This window comes from Henckelia pumila, chromosome 4, assembly GCF_033568475.1.
Source record: "Henckelia pumila isolate YLH828 chromosome 4, ASM3356847v2, whole genome shotgun sequence".
Taxonomy (NCBI): Eukaryota; Viridiplantae; Streptophyta; class Magnoliopsida; order Lamiales; family Gesneriaceae; genus Henckelia; species Henckelia pumila.
The window spans coordinates 148,023,247-148,042,263 of NC_133123.1; the positions used below are offsets into that span (position 1 = coordinate 148,023,247).

Here is a 19,017-nt window from a genome sequence, read left to right on the forward strand (position 1 = left end):
TGTCGTTGCTCAGGCAAAGGAACCAAGGTCTCATCAAAGATCCAAACACGTACTGAGGAAATACCACATCATCCGGGAGATCGTGGAAAGAGAAGACATTACTGTCGAGAGAGTGGCCTCTGCAGACAATATCGCTGATCCACTTACTAAGCCCTTTCCAGGACCATTATTTGACAAACATCGCGAAGCAATGGGACTACGTAGTATGAGTAGTTGGCTTTAGGGCAAGTGGGAGATTGAAAGAGTGGGTGCCCGGTGAGCCAACTTGTGGCTAAGGCCTTTTATGACTCTATGTATAAACAATCTTTTGTTTAATATAATTTACACTTTTATAATGGCATTTACTTTATCTTTTATCATATTATTATGTTGTGACATACTATAAGATGTTTAGATGAAGACCTTGAATATACTATAGTGTATGTAAGATGTGGTGGCACATGGGGATGACTATCATGAAACACATCTTATAGTCACTGTATATTCTAAACAGTTCCTAGTCGATTGAGCCGTCCGTTAATAAGGATAAGGATCGCTCGAGATTGAGACTAGCATTTGCGATGCCGAGTACCACGTTTCATTGGTATGGAACATAGAGATGTTCAAAGCATGCAAATGGATATTCATACGATGAATGATCGAACTACCCTATCCGGACTTTTCAAGTGGTTATCACTTATCGAGTGGATAAAGTCCGCGGTTTTGGTTGTACACCATTAGTCCTTACTACTTGAAATATCATTGAGACTCTATATGCTAGTACTGTACTTTGACTCGTTTACCGACTCTATTGGGGTCATCAGGTGTCGGGATTGGGTACAGTTACGACACATATAGGAGTCGATGCTTTGTTGTCAAGGATTCACCACATACTTGCTAGTGTGGATATCCTATGCAATCTGAGGAGATATTAGTGTGACGAATCTCTGGCCAGAGTACATGATGTGTTTTAAGAAATGGTTTTTTAGTAGCACATGCGATGTCACTATTTGATCTTCAAGATGCATTGCATAGTTATCGAATCTCGAACGACTCTCGATTTACCAATAGTTGTTGATTCGATCGGGATATATGGATGAAGGGACCGTACTGTACGCTAACCAAAATCTACTGGTTCTTGCAGGCACTATCAGTGATACCTAGGGAATCATGGGGCGATGTTGCTAGGCGCTCTTACCATGATTCGATGGGCAAGTCAGAAATTGTTGTTCCGAGTCACAAGGAGTTGTGAGCCCACGGCTAGCTGTATCCCTGAACCATTGAGGGTCACACAAGTAATGAATTTTTAATCCCCGTTGAGATAATTAAATTTAAAGAGTTAAATTTAGTGAATAAAGAAGTTGGACTTCTTATTTAAGAGTAGAGGGAGTAAGATTTCCTAAAATGACATAGTGATGGACATTTTTGGAAACCACTGAATTCGGATTCAGAAAATTTATCTTGACTCTAAAAGATGCAGAAATGGTTTCTGTGCACATTGGTGAAATTGGTTTATCAATCTGAGTCACGATGAATTTTATATTAATTTCTGAACATGCGGGCTTTGCTTGTCAGGCTTGAACTTATGACTAATGGGCCCTAAGCTGTTAGCAGCCCACATTATAAATAAGTTATTGCATTACAAAAATTATACAACAGAGGTCATAATTTCGAAAACCTAGAGAGCCTCCTCTCTTGAGAATTCGGCTGCCCCCCTCCCCTACAGAGTTCGAAAATCCAGTCTGTGAATTTTTGAATTTGCAGACTGATTTAACAGATCATATCTGTTCTATCTCATCATAGAAACTTCTGATAGACTTTCTAGTGCAGTCTATCAGAGGGATTAAACTTCTGTTCGTGGACCTGATTGAAGAATTGTTCGTCCATCAGTTCCTGGGATATACAATAAGAGCAGAGTTATCTGTTGGTGTCCATAATCTCGTTTCGAGATTCAAAGTAAAAATTTAATTGTTATTTAATTTTTACACGCACAATTTAATCGTAAAGTTTTGATACCCATGATATGGAATCGTTCCATATAAAATTTTAAAACTTCCGCTGCACCGGGTATCAATTCTGATTGATCTGAACACCGTTTTCCAACAATTTGAACCTGACACACTTCAAATAAACGTGGTCGTTTCCTGGTCCTAAAAATAGAAAGGCCGGGACCCTACTGGTTTTCTTTTCCTTTCCTAACTTCCGAAGGCTTAATCTGGGAGGTTCTAGCTCCCAGGCCCCTTACCCGGGTTCCTTTCGATCTCCTGTATCGGTCCGGGTGCTAAAGCCTCCCAGGTTAACCCTTCCTCGTAGATCCCAGGTTACTGCCACCCAGTCCCGGGTTCCTTAATATGCTGCGGTTACACCATCCTCCCGGGTCCTATCCACCCGGGGTATCGTAATATGATATCAGATAGGAATCATAGGACGTTAAAATTCGAAAAATATTTTGGTGTCCAGGGACGGACCAAGAAAATTTAAAAATATATCACTACGCTCATATATGTATATATAGGAGATACTCTTAATCTTGATGAATGGATAGTGTGATATATGTGAAGCTAGTGATCTTCACATAAAATTAAGAAGAAAATTGATTTCTTTTTGGTTAAAAAAAAGTATAAAGAAAATTATTAAATCTTGGAAAATGATAGGAGGTACGAAAAGAGAAACAATATGAGATATGAAATTGCACTTGTAAAAATTGTGAAAAATAACCCGTTAGTTAAGTCGGATGGTGCATCTGGAACCGGTCCGGAATCGATCCGGTGTAATCCATCTCGAACCAGTTAATATGGCTTAGGGTCGAACTTTTGGGTCACATGGTGTGGAAAAAGGGTGTATTTTAAGACAAAAATTTCTATGAAACGGTCTCAAAAGTCATTTATTTAACACGGATCTTTTATATGAGTTATTGATTAAAAAGTATTATATTTTATGCCAAAAATATTATTTATTATTTTAAATATGGATTGATCCGTCTTACAGATGAGACCGTATCACAGGAGTGTTACTCGTGTTTTAAATGTGATAATTAAAAGTTTGTTCCTTTGAAAGTTTAGTGAGAATAAAAATGGCCGGTGATGATGTCGGAGCCGAAAAACACATTATAAATTTACTATATGTTTGCGTTTAATTCTAATTAATATTCAATAGTTTACTAATTATTTTTTTCAAAAAAAAATTGTAATTAATATTTCAATCTATCAGTCGTACATTGTGATTTTATTTCAATATGATCAAAATCTCGAATTCAATAGTTAAAATGGTAAGAAAATATCAAAATTAAACAGAATCGCGAGACAGATAATTATCAAATTAAGCTTTTAGCTTTGCGTATTCAAAATTACAATATAAAGAAATGTATATTTCCGCAAAAGCAAATATCTCCTTCAAGAAATATGGTTATCGTACCAAATTCTTTGAAATTTTTTTTTGATGGTACAAATTCTTGAAAATTATTTGTTTGTTTGGTTTTATTTTTCTTTTGTTGGGAAAAGTACCAAATTCATGAATTGGACTAAACTAAAATAAACTAGTGAATATGGATTTTGTCACTACCGTCCATAATTCTTTAACTAATAAAATGCACGCGCATAACAAATAGGATCAATTTGTTTATTGTATTAATAATTAATTACTCATAGGATCCTATACGGGAATTTTTTGTCGGGCCAAAAAAAAAAAATTTATTCTCTAACATTTGCTTTACATATCATTGAATCATTCTTAATTAATGATTTATAACTTCCTTCTCTCTCTATTTTTTTTTAATAATTAATATGAAGTTTGGATTTCATCTATTTTTTTAGGAAAATGCTACATGTACAAATTAATTTATATATTAGATTACACACTATACATAAAATTACAAAATTACCCCTAAAATTATTCCGTTCTTTCATAGACGCACTGGAAAAAATGTTGACTTCTAGCGCTTTTCAAAAACCATTTCATCTGTCAAAGTACAAGAATCGAACGTCGAAGAGCCTGAAACCATTACCAACGAAAAAAGAAGGTGTTATAAAGGGGCTTCGAAAGAACTCTCTTTTCTCCTTCCTTCGTTTCTAGCCATCTAGAGATCCAGTTTCCGTCGTCCCAATCAAATCATTCCAAAATACTTCCCGGAACATGGTGAAAAAGACTGGCCAGAGGAGTGGGAGTGGTGACTGTTTGAAGGATAATCCAAATTTCCCTTAGCGGCTGATAAGAACACGGGGACTGATTCCCATTGAGAGAGGGACTTGGTATGGGTAGAATGTTGGCCTTGAACAGAAAGAGGAGGGCAGCGGCTGAAAAATGGACTTTTCTTTCTCCATTGACCTCCCTTAAGCCCTGGTTTTGTGACGTCGAGTCCTTTTTTTAGCACAAAGCAATGTATGTCTTCACTTGAATTAAATAATCCAAGAGAAAATATACATGAAATGAAACTTGAATATATAATGTCATTCTTACTCCCTCTATTTTGCATTCAGTACTGTTCATATTTTCTTGTACAAGTTTTTTTTCCAGATCAACTTCTTGCAAGATAAATCGTGTTTTATGAACTAAAACTTCCATACAACACGCGTATTTCATACAAATGAATGAATACAAAACTCCCCGTTCAAAAAATAAAAAAAAAGAATACAAAACTCTAACTTTTGCTATAGTTGTGAGACAAAATCCACCAATTGTACTTCATTGGTGCTTCTCTTCCTTCCTAGCATTGTATCCCCCGCCCTTACTTCAACATCTCGCATGCATATATAGAACAATCCACCACATGCAACCTCAAAAGCTGGACGCCCGACGATTAAAAAATGGCCCGAACACTCACACCTGTGAAGACACACAAGCACTTAAACAAAACCCTAGCTAGCCTTCTCCTTAGATCATATATAGTATTTGTTTGAGTGCTCCAACTTACCTTAAGTTTCTCGGCTTGGACCTGCAACATCATAAGGTCGTGCACGTGCAATGCCCCAAGTTTCTTCCGTTCCCAACGGCTCGAGCACGCACACTGCACCATCGGTGAGCCCGACTGCAAACTGGTTAGGCTCGGAAGGATGAGCAGCAACCGCCAACGGATAAATTCTCGAGCTGTAATTAACGTACAGAATATCAAGATACATGCAAGTGGAATATATATTACGTGAGTGCAAACTGTGTGCATATGTTGTTCAAAAGTGTTTATACTACTATATTTTGTGTACCTCGGAGTCGGCAGCACTATATACGCTGTCGGGTTGATCCGACACCTGATTTGCAGTGCTGGTGCAATGAAGATACCCACACTTCCATCATTGAATGTAGCGTAAATCGAGTGGCCATCGCTGGAAAATGTGGCATCTGTAGTTGCTGGACTCGATCTCTCCGGGAACCACTGCATGAATCAGCTTCTTGTGAGCTTGTGATGCATGTTATTCTTTTAGGTCTAAAACGAAATGCGCGCTATGTTGTGTGCACACAGTTTATAAACTTTTGCACAATTTTTGCACACAGTTAAATATACTTAATTTTCAATATAGTAAATCTGTATTCTTTCTCCGTGATTTGTTTTTTTTTACCCATTTAGGGTTTTTAACATAAATAGCACATGAGAATGGATCATGAGAAATTTTTGCACAAAAGAATTAAGGAAAAGAATTAAAGTATAAAAGACTCCATCGTACCTGGTTGATGCATTCGAGCTTAGGCGCCTTGTATATCGCGATCAGCTTCTTGTGAAAGACCAAGATGTGAGTCTGATCCCGATGAAACTGCAGTCGGCTCTGTGCATGAGGATTCGTTGTGCACTCCGGAGCGATTTGCAACGGCTTGCTCGCCTTCTTTTGCCATGTACTACTGCTCCAAAGGCAAAGCTGCAGGAAACAACAGGCACAAGGTTACATGGAACATTGGAACAACGAAATCGGACAGATGAAACCCATAAAACTAACCTTGGCGTCGTCTCCTAAGGACGCAAGGACGTCTAGAGCAGTAGAAAAGGCGAGGGCGGTGACTCTCTTGCGGTGACCATTCAGCATGGCTACCAACTGCATATATAACAAAACACTTTATGCATGAGCGAATTTGAGTTTCATTTCAACGGCGTACGTACCTCGCCCATCCGCACGTTGTAGATCAGTATGGCGGCATCCTCCCTTCCGATGGCAAGAACGTTGTTGTCCGGAGGGAAAAAGGCAAGAGACGTAGTCGGAGGAGGAGGGGTCATAAATGTAGTAACCCGCTGCAGCGGTAAAACAAAAAATTGCCTTGATTAAACAACATTATTATACGTGCATGAAACAAGAAAGCATGCAAATTCTACAATGGCTTTACCGTGAATGCCATCATATTGAAAAGGGAAATTGTTCCTCCTGATGCGGATGAAAGGTACACGTCGTTCTTCGACAGTGCAAAGCAAGGAACCCGGGCTACCTCTAGGTTTATGTCGCTAACATCGTTTGTCATCGACATTCCCCCAGAAGGTTGCCAGAGCTGAGGTACGACGCCAGCGGTCACCTAAGACGAAAAACAACGTTGAATTGGTTAGATACGAAGCACAACGAGGCAAGGGACGACGTTTATAGAAAACTAGAGTTGGAAGGGAAAGTTCAAAACCATTCCATCCATGTTCCCTTCAGTCCTTCTCCATTTCCACAGTTTGTGGATTGCATTGCCTGTTAGAGCCAATATGCAATCCCCAGAATGTGTGTAAACCAGCTTCATAATCTATATATATACAATTGCAAATGAGAATATCATGAGCCCTAAAATTTTTGTGTGAATATATGACATGTATAGAATTATAGCAAGATAGGTTATTTTTAGCAAATGCAGCATACCCTCACTGGCAACAAATGATCAGGGAGCTTCAAGGACCGAAGCGCAGATCGTTCTTTGATCTCAACTGGCGTCGAAATCTTCGATTTGCCCTTGTCATTAGACACTATTGGATTAAAATGTACATCATCCTATACACAAACAACCAAAAACGAACATTTCTCAAGTCTTTAAACCATTAAACAAATGAAAGTACACGCTTCTCCTAACATACATGGAAAACTCATTTCTCACCAGTAACATAAGAGTCGTCGGAGTATTTTTTTGTGCGGCAGTGTTAGACGTCCCGGCTCCAGAACCGGAAGCACCCAATGGAACAATCAAAGGTGCCTGCATAACAAACATTGAACATGTGTGCATACATGCATATACAACGTGCAAATAATCACAATCTCGATTAAAAAAAATCTATATATTTTTTTTTGACCTTTGAAGAGGTGCCGGTGTGATCTCCGATGAAGCGCAACAGTTGACTCCCAGCAGCATTGGCAAGTATTTTAACACTGTTCTCGTTCGTTGAAACGGCGAGCAGTGTTCCTAGCTTGTTGAACCGAATGCAAGGGGAAGCCTGGAAAAGAAACATGTTATATATATTCTCATTCCCAAATTGTTTTCAAGCTAAATTTCAAGATTAATTTCTAGCTAATTTATTATAATTACCGGCAAACCACCATCTGCATCAACAGTACACAAGAGGTTGATGCTGTCCATGTCCCAGAATTTAATCGCAAATTCATCACCAGCAGCTAAAAACTGGTTCTTTGTCGTGTCGAAATGCACCTTCTCAAGGACATTTTGTCTCCCTAGCCCGAGATATGTCCTTTTCAACGTACCTTCGGTGTCATTCCACTCCACGATATGCGATTCGCCCTCTCTATTTGTGCCGCAGGAGAATAACCTACATGTACATTGTAAATGAACATGCATGCATGCAAGTAAGATAACAAGCATGTAAGGGGATCAAGAAATGCAGCCAAATTCATAGCCCTTATTTTCACCTTGTCCCATCTGCACTATAAGCCATAGTAGCACATGAACGACCAGGAGCCTCGTAGTCGACTCTTGCGCCCTCCTCATCATACAGCCACGCCTTGATCATTCCATCGACGTCAGTCGAAAAGATGAACTGAAACAATTAATGGCACTTAGCTCAATCTTTGAAAATGTTTGCAAATCTTCATAACCACTGCAAAAGGGCCAATTAATGGTGGCGAGATACTTACATCAATATTTCCCTTGGTATGCGGACACACAGAATAGACAGGCGAGTTATGTCCCGCGAAAGTATGCTGTCTAACGCCAGTCGCCGCATCCCAAACCTAACCAAAAAACCATATGAGAGTTCTACAGATAGCCTTGTATTCGCGACATCAGATGTGCTATTTAAGTGCGAATGATGTGCGATTAAAGTTTTAAATTGTGATTAAGTATAAATTAATTGAAATGCACATATCTATCCATTTAAATGGATCGTGACCATGTAAAAATATTAGGAAATCTTTTTTTTGCATTTACGATGAAAAAATCGACAAAATAATATCATATTTTTATCTCAAAATTTCTTGATTGTATATAAATGACTGATGTGCAATGCATGTGCATCAAATTAAACTAGTTTCTTTAAAAGTACTGACCTTGATAATTCTATCTTCTCCACACGTGATGAACAACAATTGTTTGTTCCGATGATAGAACGCAAGATCGTTGACACTTCCGACATGTGCCTCAACCTAAAATTACAGCGAAAAAAATAGTTTACCGAATGGATCGAATTCTAATTTAGACCGACGACATGATATATGATCGATTTTGAAATGTCTAAAACAAACCTCAAGATGGTTTCTCAAGTCATCGCCACCATGGTAAGAAAACAACTGAACCATGTGCCTTGAGTATGCAACCCCTGGATCATATTAATGACAAGAATATCATAACTAAGAATTTATAATTTAAGGCTTCAATGAAATTTGAACTCCAACATCATGCTCTTTATTTCTCTTTCGAAACAACAACGAATAACGAAACATACCGAATCCGTTTCCATCGGGAGTCCACCTAACACAATTCACTGAAGCACTGTATTCATGTGCTAAAGTAGCCTAGAAATAAAACCCATAATACAATTTAAATTAGTAAGAGTATATATCAAGAATAAAAATAAATTTCTATCTTCCCAATCATATGCATGCATGCAAATACACACACGCGTACATGTAGTTGGAACGAGCAAGCACCAATATCCCAGACTTTAAAATTTCTGGAGGCGAGCATCCTCCCACAACCAACTTCCCACACGGAAACGTCGCCAGTGATCGTTCCCACTGAAAACGGAAAAATATATATATGTGCAGATTATCAATACAAACAACTAGTAAAGAGAACAAACTGAATTAAACAATAATTATTGAAGAAATTAATTTAAATATGGACAACTAACCAAGAAGAAAAGTCTGTTGGACTGAATGGAAATCAAGGCTTTTCACAGCGGAGCCTTGATTCAGATTCGCCACAACAGTCTTCGGCAAGTCGTCATATGTGTGCAAGGGTTGTGCATTGCTCGGCCCTGCCTCGTCGACTTGCATGAGCGAGGGTCGTGCAGAACTCGGCCCCGCTTCATCGATATGCATGTTGCTGGCCTGAAAACAACATAATTACCGTGAACGTAGACACGACCAATATATAATTAACATAACAAGATAGGAAATAAATGAGACTTAAACAATGAGTATGTGATCTATAAATTCAAAAATTAACATACATATCATGAAGTAGGAGAGGATTGTGAAATTAAAAATAGAAGATGAATAAAAGTAAATGTGATGCCTATTAAGGCGATGAACGTAGAAGAATATACACGATGTATGAGTAATAACTTGTTATGGTTGAGCATGAAAAATACATTACCTCCACGCGTGCTGCTCCGAGTGACAATGATCTCCCCAATGCAAGTTCAGAATCTGCATATTGATTTTATCCATTAATATATTTCTAATACAATTCATAGAAAAATTTAACAAAGACACTGGCACAACATATTAGTATATAAAAAATCAATTATTTTTAGATTTTTAATAAACAGTACTTAACCGCGGATAAGGTCACACTAATTTTTTCTGAAAAGAAGAATGAAGTTTCAATCTCAAAATCATGTAATAGAGAGAAAAAAATCGATGAATTAATTCAAAACTCTACCAGTATGAGTATGGCTTAACCCCATAGGTCTAATAGAAAGAGCCAGGTCTGGCAAAGAAGACGAACTGGCTCTCAATCCAGCTAGCGAAGTTGTCGGGGGAGGCAACATTGACGACTGCTGAAAGAAACCAACAACAATAATACAAAATCATGTTTTATGAAACCCTATAACAAAAAAGGAAAAGATCATAAAGATGTGAGCTAAATATTTCTAATGACTTACAACAAAAGCTCTGGTTGGCATGAATCCACCGCCACCACCACCACCACCACCACCTCCTCTAGGCACTGGCCCAACCAATGCATTAGCCGCGGAGGATGATGCCTGTGCACCATGCGCCTCTACGCAAACATGGTCTACAAAGAGAGATCTTATGACAGGATTGGGCCTTGCATTGTCACAGAGATGATGTTGCCAGTTCAATCTGCATTAATATCCAAGCATAAGTACTATATATGGTAATTGGTCTTATTTGCATTATGATATCGATAAAAAAAAAATATACTAAAAATATATATGTTGATTTTATTATCATTTTAATTATCTGACTTATTACCCCTGGTTGATCAAAGCTCTCAACCTCGCGTCCTGAAAAGAGGGAAACCGGAGCTTATCTTGAAAGACGGGGTTCGCCTCAATCAATCTCCTTAGTGAATTAAACAACAAAATCCTAGCTGAGTTTGCATCTTTGTATCTGCAAAGCCTATCGAACTCCCTGGAATTGAGAATTGTTTCACTTTAAGTAGAAGAATTATATGGAGAGTGCATGCAGCAACAATGTATACGATTTTGTCGAAGGCATGTAGAATTCAATCAAGAAGTTCCATGATAACAAATTTCACATCATGCTAATGGCTTAAAGAGGATATATGTATGGAATAGATTCGAAGACATTTATCATCACATATATGCATAGATCAAATTTAATCAAAAACCATATAATTATGGATTTACCAATTACCATGGTTTGTAAAACCGTGGCTAAACTTAGTAACGGCAGTTTTTGTCACGGTTTATAAAACCGTGGCTAAAACCGCGTGGCTAAAATAAATTTTTTTTGTAGTATATGGTGATTTAAATGAGGAAAATTACCACTGTAGTTCTCTAAGTTATTCTATTTTAGGTTATACTTTTTTAAGTAGTCAAATTTTGGTTTTACTATAGAAACTTATCTTCTTTTTTCCTTTTTTTTTTAGTTCTATTTTGTCGAAGTGTCGAGATAAAACTAGACAAGGGTATAAAAATTTGAATCGAGCTGACTAAGAAGAAAAATTTAATGCTTGAATTTGGCTCGAATTAGATATATTCGACTCTTTTAATCAAATTTTGGTTTGAACCAATGATCAAGTTTGAGTTCTGCTCAAAATATTCAAAATTTCCATGAGCTGCTCGAAAATAACAGCTAGGTATATATATTTATTTAATATATAAGTATATTATGTCATAAAATATTAAAGCTCGCAAGCGACTCGCGAACTATCAAATAAAATAATATTAGCTCGAGTTTGGTCCGAAGAAATTTCGACCGTGTTCGAGTTTGGCTTGAATTGAATAATTACGATTGAAAATAAATATTTTTTGAGTCAGATGTTCGATTCGTTTGCCAAACACATCATTTTTATGGTCATCGTTAACTAGCTACATAACTCAAACTTCTATCAAGTTCAGTCGCTAATATTTATGATATAAAAGTTCCGTGTTAATTCATAGTTAATTTTTTGCAAGTTCCGTTGTTTAATTTATCGTTAATTTTTGCACATGTGATGCACACACGCTTCGTCCACTAGTACTAATTATGGACAAAAATCTACGTTGTTAATCATGTTTTTTTATAGCTTTTGTGGGTTAGAAATTACAGGATAGTTCTACTAAAAGTATTAGATAGATATTTTATTAGAATTATTGGATATTTATGTAAATTTTATCAAGTGTTAATGTGAATTATCATGGTAATTTTTTTAAAAAAATTTATATTAAGTGCTTACATCTAAATATAAAAGGCATGTATCACTTTGAATAATAGTGGAAACATGCATGCTTATAGTGCAACATGAAATACATTCTTGAAATGAACCCAATGCACTTATAGGTAAATGTCATGCTACACCAGGTGATTTTCATTTCACCCCATGCAACATCTACCATTGCATGCATGGCCATAGGACCCACACAATGGTACTGATCCAGTACTGAGTGAATTTCACTTGGCAAAGATCATAACATTTCCCCTATATAAAATCTTATATACCTAAATCTCTCCAAAGCCAATAACATTTATCATTTTATCAGATCATGCATGTTAACCCTAAATTTTTAGGGTTATGAGAAACATGTCAATAAAAATGAGAGCAACATGAATGAAGCACATTATGGAAATTAATTAACACAACACAATAAATATCATAACAGACACAAAACAGAAGACGCAAGCAATAACCATCGTCACCTATACGACAAAGAACTTATACCTAAAGTTGTTCAATGTCAAAAGCATCGTCATTTCCTTGTATAGATTCTCATCCAATGCTTGAAACACTTTCAAATCTTTGGTAAGAATCCCAACAGCCGCGTCTTTGTCGTGCCTATGATAACCAGAAAGAAGATCATTAGCGCCCAAAAAAAAAAGGACGTTAGAACACTCATTAATGATCGAAAAACCGAGCTATATGCTCACTTATCAAGGGCCTCGAGATACTTCTGCTTTCTGATCTCGAAGAAAATCTTCGTGGAGTGACGATTTTCTTGAACACTGGTAAACGAGGACAAATAACTTTCGACCTCGTTCCATTCTCCATTATTGATCATCTCCTCAAAGTGCCTCATGTTGAAGAAAAACCCTGATTCCTTCTCCAACCTCCGATCATTACCGGCATAAAAATTAACAAAAATGTTAGTACAATAATAATTAACCACAAAAAAGTCCCTTTAATCATTTTGAAGTACTTAACAAAGATGTTTAAACATCAAAGAATCTAGCTAAGATAACCAAAATAAAACAAAAAAAAATTAAAAAAAGAAAGGATCTTTACATGCGGGCAGTGCTCTTCAATTTTTGCTCATCCAAAAACTGAAGCAACAAGAAAATCATCTCTCTGTTAACTGATGAAGCCGCCATTTCTTTGTAATATTAAACTACTTGAGAAGCCTGGAATTTCACTGATCCACTGATTTCTCAGTACTCCACTCCTTCAAAATCCAAGAAAATTAACATGCAAGTTAAAATCCCTTCAAAAAAAAAATCCAAAAGTGACATACATACAGATCCAAACAAATGGAACAGGAAAAAAAAAAAGAAAGAAAAAAAAAACAAATCGAACATCATGAAAAATCACATACAAATGTATAAGAGAAAAATGTCTCTACACATATATACATTCATGCACACCAGCAGTTTTACCTCGGAATTTCCGAATGTTTATTAGCAGAAGATACGTACAGATGGATACACACAAGCTAGCTTCTCTAAATTCTTTTTTTCTGAGTTTGTTTTATTTAAATTAAAAAGCAGAGAGAGGTTCCTTATTTTGCGGTGTGTGTGAGAAAAGTGTGCGCTTTGAGAAAATAAATTCAACAAATTATATTGTCATTATGACGCGCTTGAAGTGCGCGTGTCAGATTTCTTACGTTAAATATGTGAATTTAGTCACACGTATCCCTTACGTGCTTGCTTTTTGTGGCCGCGCGTGGGTCTTCTCGTATAAGTCAACGCACTTATTGATAAGTGATAAGATGTAATGGTATATATAACACATTTGTAATAATCTGGAAAAAAATCTAAAATAATATATAAAGAATATGGTTGTGCAATCGTTGTAATATTTTTAATAGAGAAAATTAAATATTGTATGGTAGGTATTAGTGGAAAATTATAGAAATGTTCTTTAAAATTATATAATGTTTGAATGATTTGAAATCTTCGAATTTAATTCTAGAATCAAATTATCGGATTCCAACACAAACTTGCATGTGAGCATTAAATCACTGGTCAAATTTATTTTTAGTGGATTTATGCAATCGAGCACAACATTGTAATTTAAATTACATATTAATGGTTGTAATTTTTCAAAAATATATTTGAGCATCTTTCATTAAATGGCTATAATTAATACATCTCACCAAACATTTAACAAAGATTAAAAATGTGACGTAAAAATTTGGGAAGATTACTGAAAAACCACCCCATAAAAATCCAAGAAAATTCACATGCAAGTTGACAAGGAATTTTCTTTATTTTCTTTTTTGAAAACATGACAGATTTTTTTCGAGGAAAATCAAATTCTGTCTACAGATCGATCTAAAGCTATAGAACCGGGAAAAAAGAACAGATCGAACGTTAGAATCACATGCAAAGAAATCATAAGAACAAAATTAAACAAAGAAAAAAAAATTATTCTTGCACACACGGGCAATTTTACCTCAGAATTTCCGAATGTGACCGAAATATATATGTATAAAGATCGAGCTTTTCTGGGATTTTATTTCAAGATTTTATGTTCTACAAATGCTGGTTACTCCGAATTCTGTGTAGTTTTTCTTCTGTCTGATGGGGTATTTAAAGTAGTGAGAGATCTCGGTGTGTGTGTGAAAAGGGTGTAATGTGAAAAAAGAAAGTCAACAAATTGTCATTCTTTTTTTTTCAGCAAATTAAATTAAAGATGGTATAAGTTGTTTCACTTATTGATAAGACGTTCCGAATATCGTGATAAGAAGATTTTTGATATAAGCATGGGAAGAGGCAAACTTTGTCCTTTCCGAAAAAAGTATGTCGGTATTATAATATTATTATAATATACATATAAATATGAAAAAGGCCCGTTAAATTAAATGCTCTAAAAAAAAGGTTAAATTACATAATATATAAAGAATATGATTGTGAGTTTTTAAAGCATCAATTAAAATTTTTATTAATCTTGTATGGAATGGAAATATTGGGAAATTTCAATTTTTATGGATTAATATTTAGTTTCAAATTTAATTAGTTCTCAATTAGAACTATTAAATAAAATGGTTGTATTATATATTAAATATAAAATTTGTGGAGAAAAGAAGAAAAAATAGTTAAATATAAAAAAAATCATAATTGAGGAAAAAATTGAGATAGTGGAGGGAAGCGGTTTGTGTGTGTGTGTGTGTGTGTGTGTGTTTTTTTTTTTTTTCAATTTATGTTTTATTTTTGTAGCATACCAAGAAGGGTTAATTGTCAATCACTCCCTAAACCACTTTATAACTTATTTATAAATCCCTACATAAATAAAACTTATGTTCAACTCCCTGAAGAGAGAAACTTTTGTTTCTAAATACCAATTTTACCCTTATCTCTTAAAATTAAAAAAATGAGAGAATGGATAATAAAAACAAAACTAATCCAAATAGTATATATATAAAAATTCAAATTAAAATCAAAAAACATAAACCATATCATATACATGTTTATGTTGATATAGGAATAAGTATGTGTTTAGGAAGCAAGCATATACTTCCAAATCATTATTGGAAGAAATATGATAAAGGATTAAAAGTTCGAATAGGAGATGGATCAATAATAATGCTTAATACAGTAGCAGAAAAATTAAAAATAGAAATAAAAGAAACAAAATTTGTAATACCCATTATATATTAAATAGAATCAGGAATGGACATTATAATAGGAAATAACTTTTTAAGAGAATATCTTCCCTTTACACAATTTGAAGATCACATAACTTTAAACAAAGGATCATCAATGATTTACATTCCCAAAATACGAACAGCATTTCGCGTAGGAAATAAAGGATTTACAAAGAATTTTCATAAACGAAATACAAATCCAATAGAACTAAAAATAGAAAATATTTTAACGATTAATCCTGAAAAAGAAATCATGAGGAAATTTCATGATATTTGTTCTGAAAATCCTCAGGACAAAATTAAGAAAAAAAAACAATTTATTACTTCAATAAAACTCAAAGACCCTAATATCACAATCCGTGAAGCACCAAGAAGATGTAACATGGATGATGTAAAAATATTTGAAAAAGAAGTTCAAGAATTATTAAAACTTAAGATAATCATCCCTAGTAAAAGTCCACACTCTTCACCAGCCTTTTGTGTCAGTAAGAAAGATACTGATAAGAAAATAATGGTAATTGATTATCGAAAGATGAATAAAGCAACAATTATGGATGAATATTATATCCCAAATAAGAATGATTTACTATCATATATAGGAGAAATGAAATATTTTTCCAGTTTAGATTGTAAATCAGGATTCTGGCAAATTCAACTAGAACCACAAACACAATTACTTACAGCATTCAGTTATCCAAAAGGACAGTATCAATGGACTGTATTACCTTTCGGACTTAAACAAGCACCAGGTATCTTTCAAAGATATATGGATGAATCTTTTAAATCATATATAGATTTTTATTGTGTTTATATAGATGACATATTAATTTATTCAAAAACACTAGATCAACATTATAAAGATCTCATGACAATATTAGATATTTGTCATAAAGATGGAATTATATTTTCTGAAAAGAAAGCACAATTATTCAAAACAAAAATAAATTATTTAGGATTACAAATAGAAGATGGAAAACATTACAACCGCATATACTTAAGAAGATTCATGATTTTCTTAGTGAAATCAAGGATAAAGATCAATTAAGAAGATTTTTAAGATTATTAACTTATTCTGGAAATTACATTAAGAAACTTGCAGAAATCAGAAAACCTCTTCAGGTAAAACTTAAACAGGACTATAAGTGGAAATAGTCGAAAGAAGATACTAATTACATAGACACTATTAAAAAAAAATTAATTAGTAATCTTCCTGAATTATATTTTCCTTCAAATAAAGATATAATAATAATTGAAACAGACGCTTCAGATGAATACTGGGGAGCATGTTTAAAAGCTTATACTGGAGAAAGAAATTTAGAAGAACTTACTAAAACAGCTACTAGAAATAATGAAGAATTATGCAACTATACATCAGGAACTTTTCAAGGTGCACAATTAAATTATCATTCGAATGAAAAAGAATTATTAGCTTTAATATTCACAATTAGAACTTATGAAATTTAATTTATTTCTAAACCGTTTTTAGTAAGAACAGATAATATGAATTTAACATATTTCAAGACAAGAAAAATATCAAGAAATGCAGGGAAAAATGCAGCAAGGCTAATTAGATGGCAATTGGAATTGAACCATTATCAGTTCGAGATCCAACATGTCAAAGGAACGGATAATTCATTACCCGACGAATTAACCAGAGAACTTCATCCAAACTATACTATCCGTAGTAACGGAATAACAAAGGAGATCCTAAGTGATCCAGAAAATGACTGTGAGCCATCCGAACATGCCTCAGAAAGCATGGGGAATATAAATTGATGAAATGAGATTTATATTCAGAAACATGAATTATTTTATGACTTTCAGTCATCCGAACATGCCTCAGAAAGCATGGGGAATATAAATTAATGAAATGAGATTTATATTCAGAAACATAAATTACTCTTTGAGTAAAATAATCAATTTAAGATTGATTCAATTCTTGCAAAAGAATTTATAAATGCGATGATACGCATAATAAAACTATCCGAATTACTCACGAAAAGAGTTATTTTACTAACCATTATATATATAAATATGTTTTCTTGTGCAGAGTATAATCAAGATGGAGCAACTAAGTCAATTAAAAGAACAATTGATTGAATTGCAGGAAGAAATTCAAATTCTTCAACTAAAAGAAAGGAATTTGAGTAGAAAAATTCAAAGGACAGAAGAAAAGATGATAACTTTATCATCATCCTCACCAAGAACACCAATCAAAATGGCAACTCCATTTGACAAAATAATGGAGATAAAAGAGAAACAGTCAGCGGTCACAGCCAACACTGACAAAGAAAAAGAAAAGAAAAAAGAACTGGTGGACACAGCCAGCACCGAGAAAAATAAAAAAAAAGAAAGTACGTTTAAAAGTGCCCTTGAAAAGAAAGAAAGAAAGATGGTCAATCTGCGACCACAAAAACCAATTTTTGAAAAAACAAATTTTTCAAAAAAACTCAAGACTGAATTCTTTGAAACACTAAACTATTTGAGAATAGCCAAACCATCTGCAGAATCTTGGCTACAAACTTGTGACACACAGAGCATATCAAGAGCAAGAACACTGCAAGGTGCTCCAGCACATGAAGTCGCAAGATTCTTTTCAAATGGATTATTAAGTGGATTGGCAGTCAGTCCCAACAATCAAGAAATAGAACTATTTCCATATCAATTGAGAAATAGTATCATCCAGTTCAAGAAAGCAGTCTTTAAGGACGATCCAGTATTAACATTGAGTATTAACTCAACCCTTCCAGATTGGGATGATAACAAATTCTATCAACCAATGGTATATATTCAATGTCGAAAACAAAAAGACAAGTTCTTATTCGAAGGATCAAATGAAGAGAAACCAGTAATGGATATCTCAACACTTTCTGAGATAAGAATAAAGACATTGATTGATATGATCTCAAAGACAGAAAAGATTGATGGAAACTCAAAGGTTAAAATAAATTTTGCAACCAGTAAAATTTTATTAACCACTGGACATAAGGAGACAATCCAAAAAAAAGAACAAGCCATGTTAGCTCAATTCGAAGCTCCAATCTATGAAGCAAGAGTTGACATGACAGAAACCCAACAAATGTTATGTCAAAGACTAAGAACAATGATTTCCACTCACAAATGTGGACATTGCCAACCCATTCAGACAGAAGAAGCAGCTGTCAAAGAGGGCAAACCAGCTGTCAAAGAAGACAAACTAATAAAAAAATGGTCCGAATGCACCAGTGATTCAGAGAGTGATACAATGTAAAAACAAATAAAATCGTGGACCACACCACATGTTAAAGGCATCCACTCAGATGTAAAATGAGTTGTTTTCATTATGTAGTGTCGGGTGGTCCCCCTCTTTTCTTTTATTTTTAATTATATATGCGTTTCTCCACGCCTATAAAAGGAGATGTTTTGTGCTGTAAAAGAAGAAGTGAAGTTTG

The 19,017-nt window shown here is 34.7% G+C and overlaps 1 protein-coding gene across 1 annotated transcript; it reads right to left on the minus strand.

The window, feature by feature from the left end:
• Nucleotides 1-3,910: 3,910 nt before the first annotated feature.
• Nucleotides 3,911-13,094, minus strand: LOC140862010 (topless-related protein 4-like). Its single transcript, XM_073265013.1, has 26 exons — nucleotides 13,009-13,094; nucleotides 12,654-12,833; nucleotides 12,448-12,561; nucleotides 10,536-10,694; nucleotides 10,205-10,403; nucleotides 9,979-10,093; nucleotides 9,691-9,743; nucleotides 9,224-9,422; nucleotides 8,998-9,107; nucleotides 8,816-8,885; nucleotides 8,616-8,689; nucleotides 8,421-8,516; nucleotides 8,010-8,105; nucleotides 7,785-7,912; nucleotides 7,447-7,684; nucleotides 7,214-7,354; nucleotides 7,021-7,116; nucleotides 6,789-6,917; nucleotides 6,565-6,675; nucleotides 6,283-6,465; nucleotides 6,062-6,190; nucleotides 5,901-5,996; nucleotides 5,634-5,822; nucleotides 5,175-5,344; nucleotides 4,910-5,061; nucleotides 3,911-3,969 (listed from the first exon to the last, which is right to left on the minus strand). Exons 1-26 carry the CDS (start codon nucleotides 13,092-13,094, stop codon nucleotides 3,911-3,913), a joined length of 3,372 nt encoding a protein of 1,123 aa, XP_073121114.1.
• Nucleotides 13,095-19,017: the final 5,923 nt, after the last annotated feature.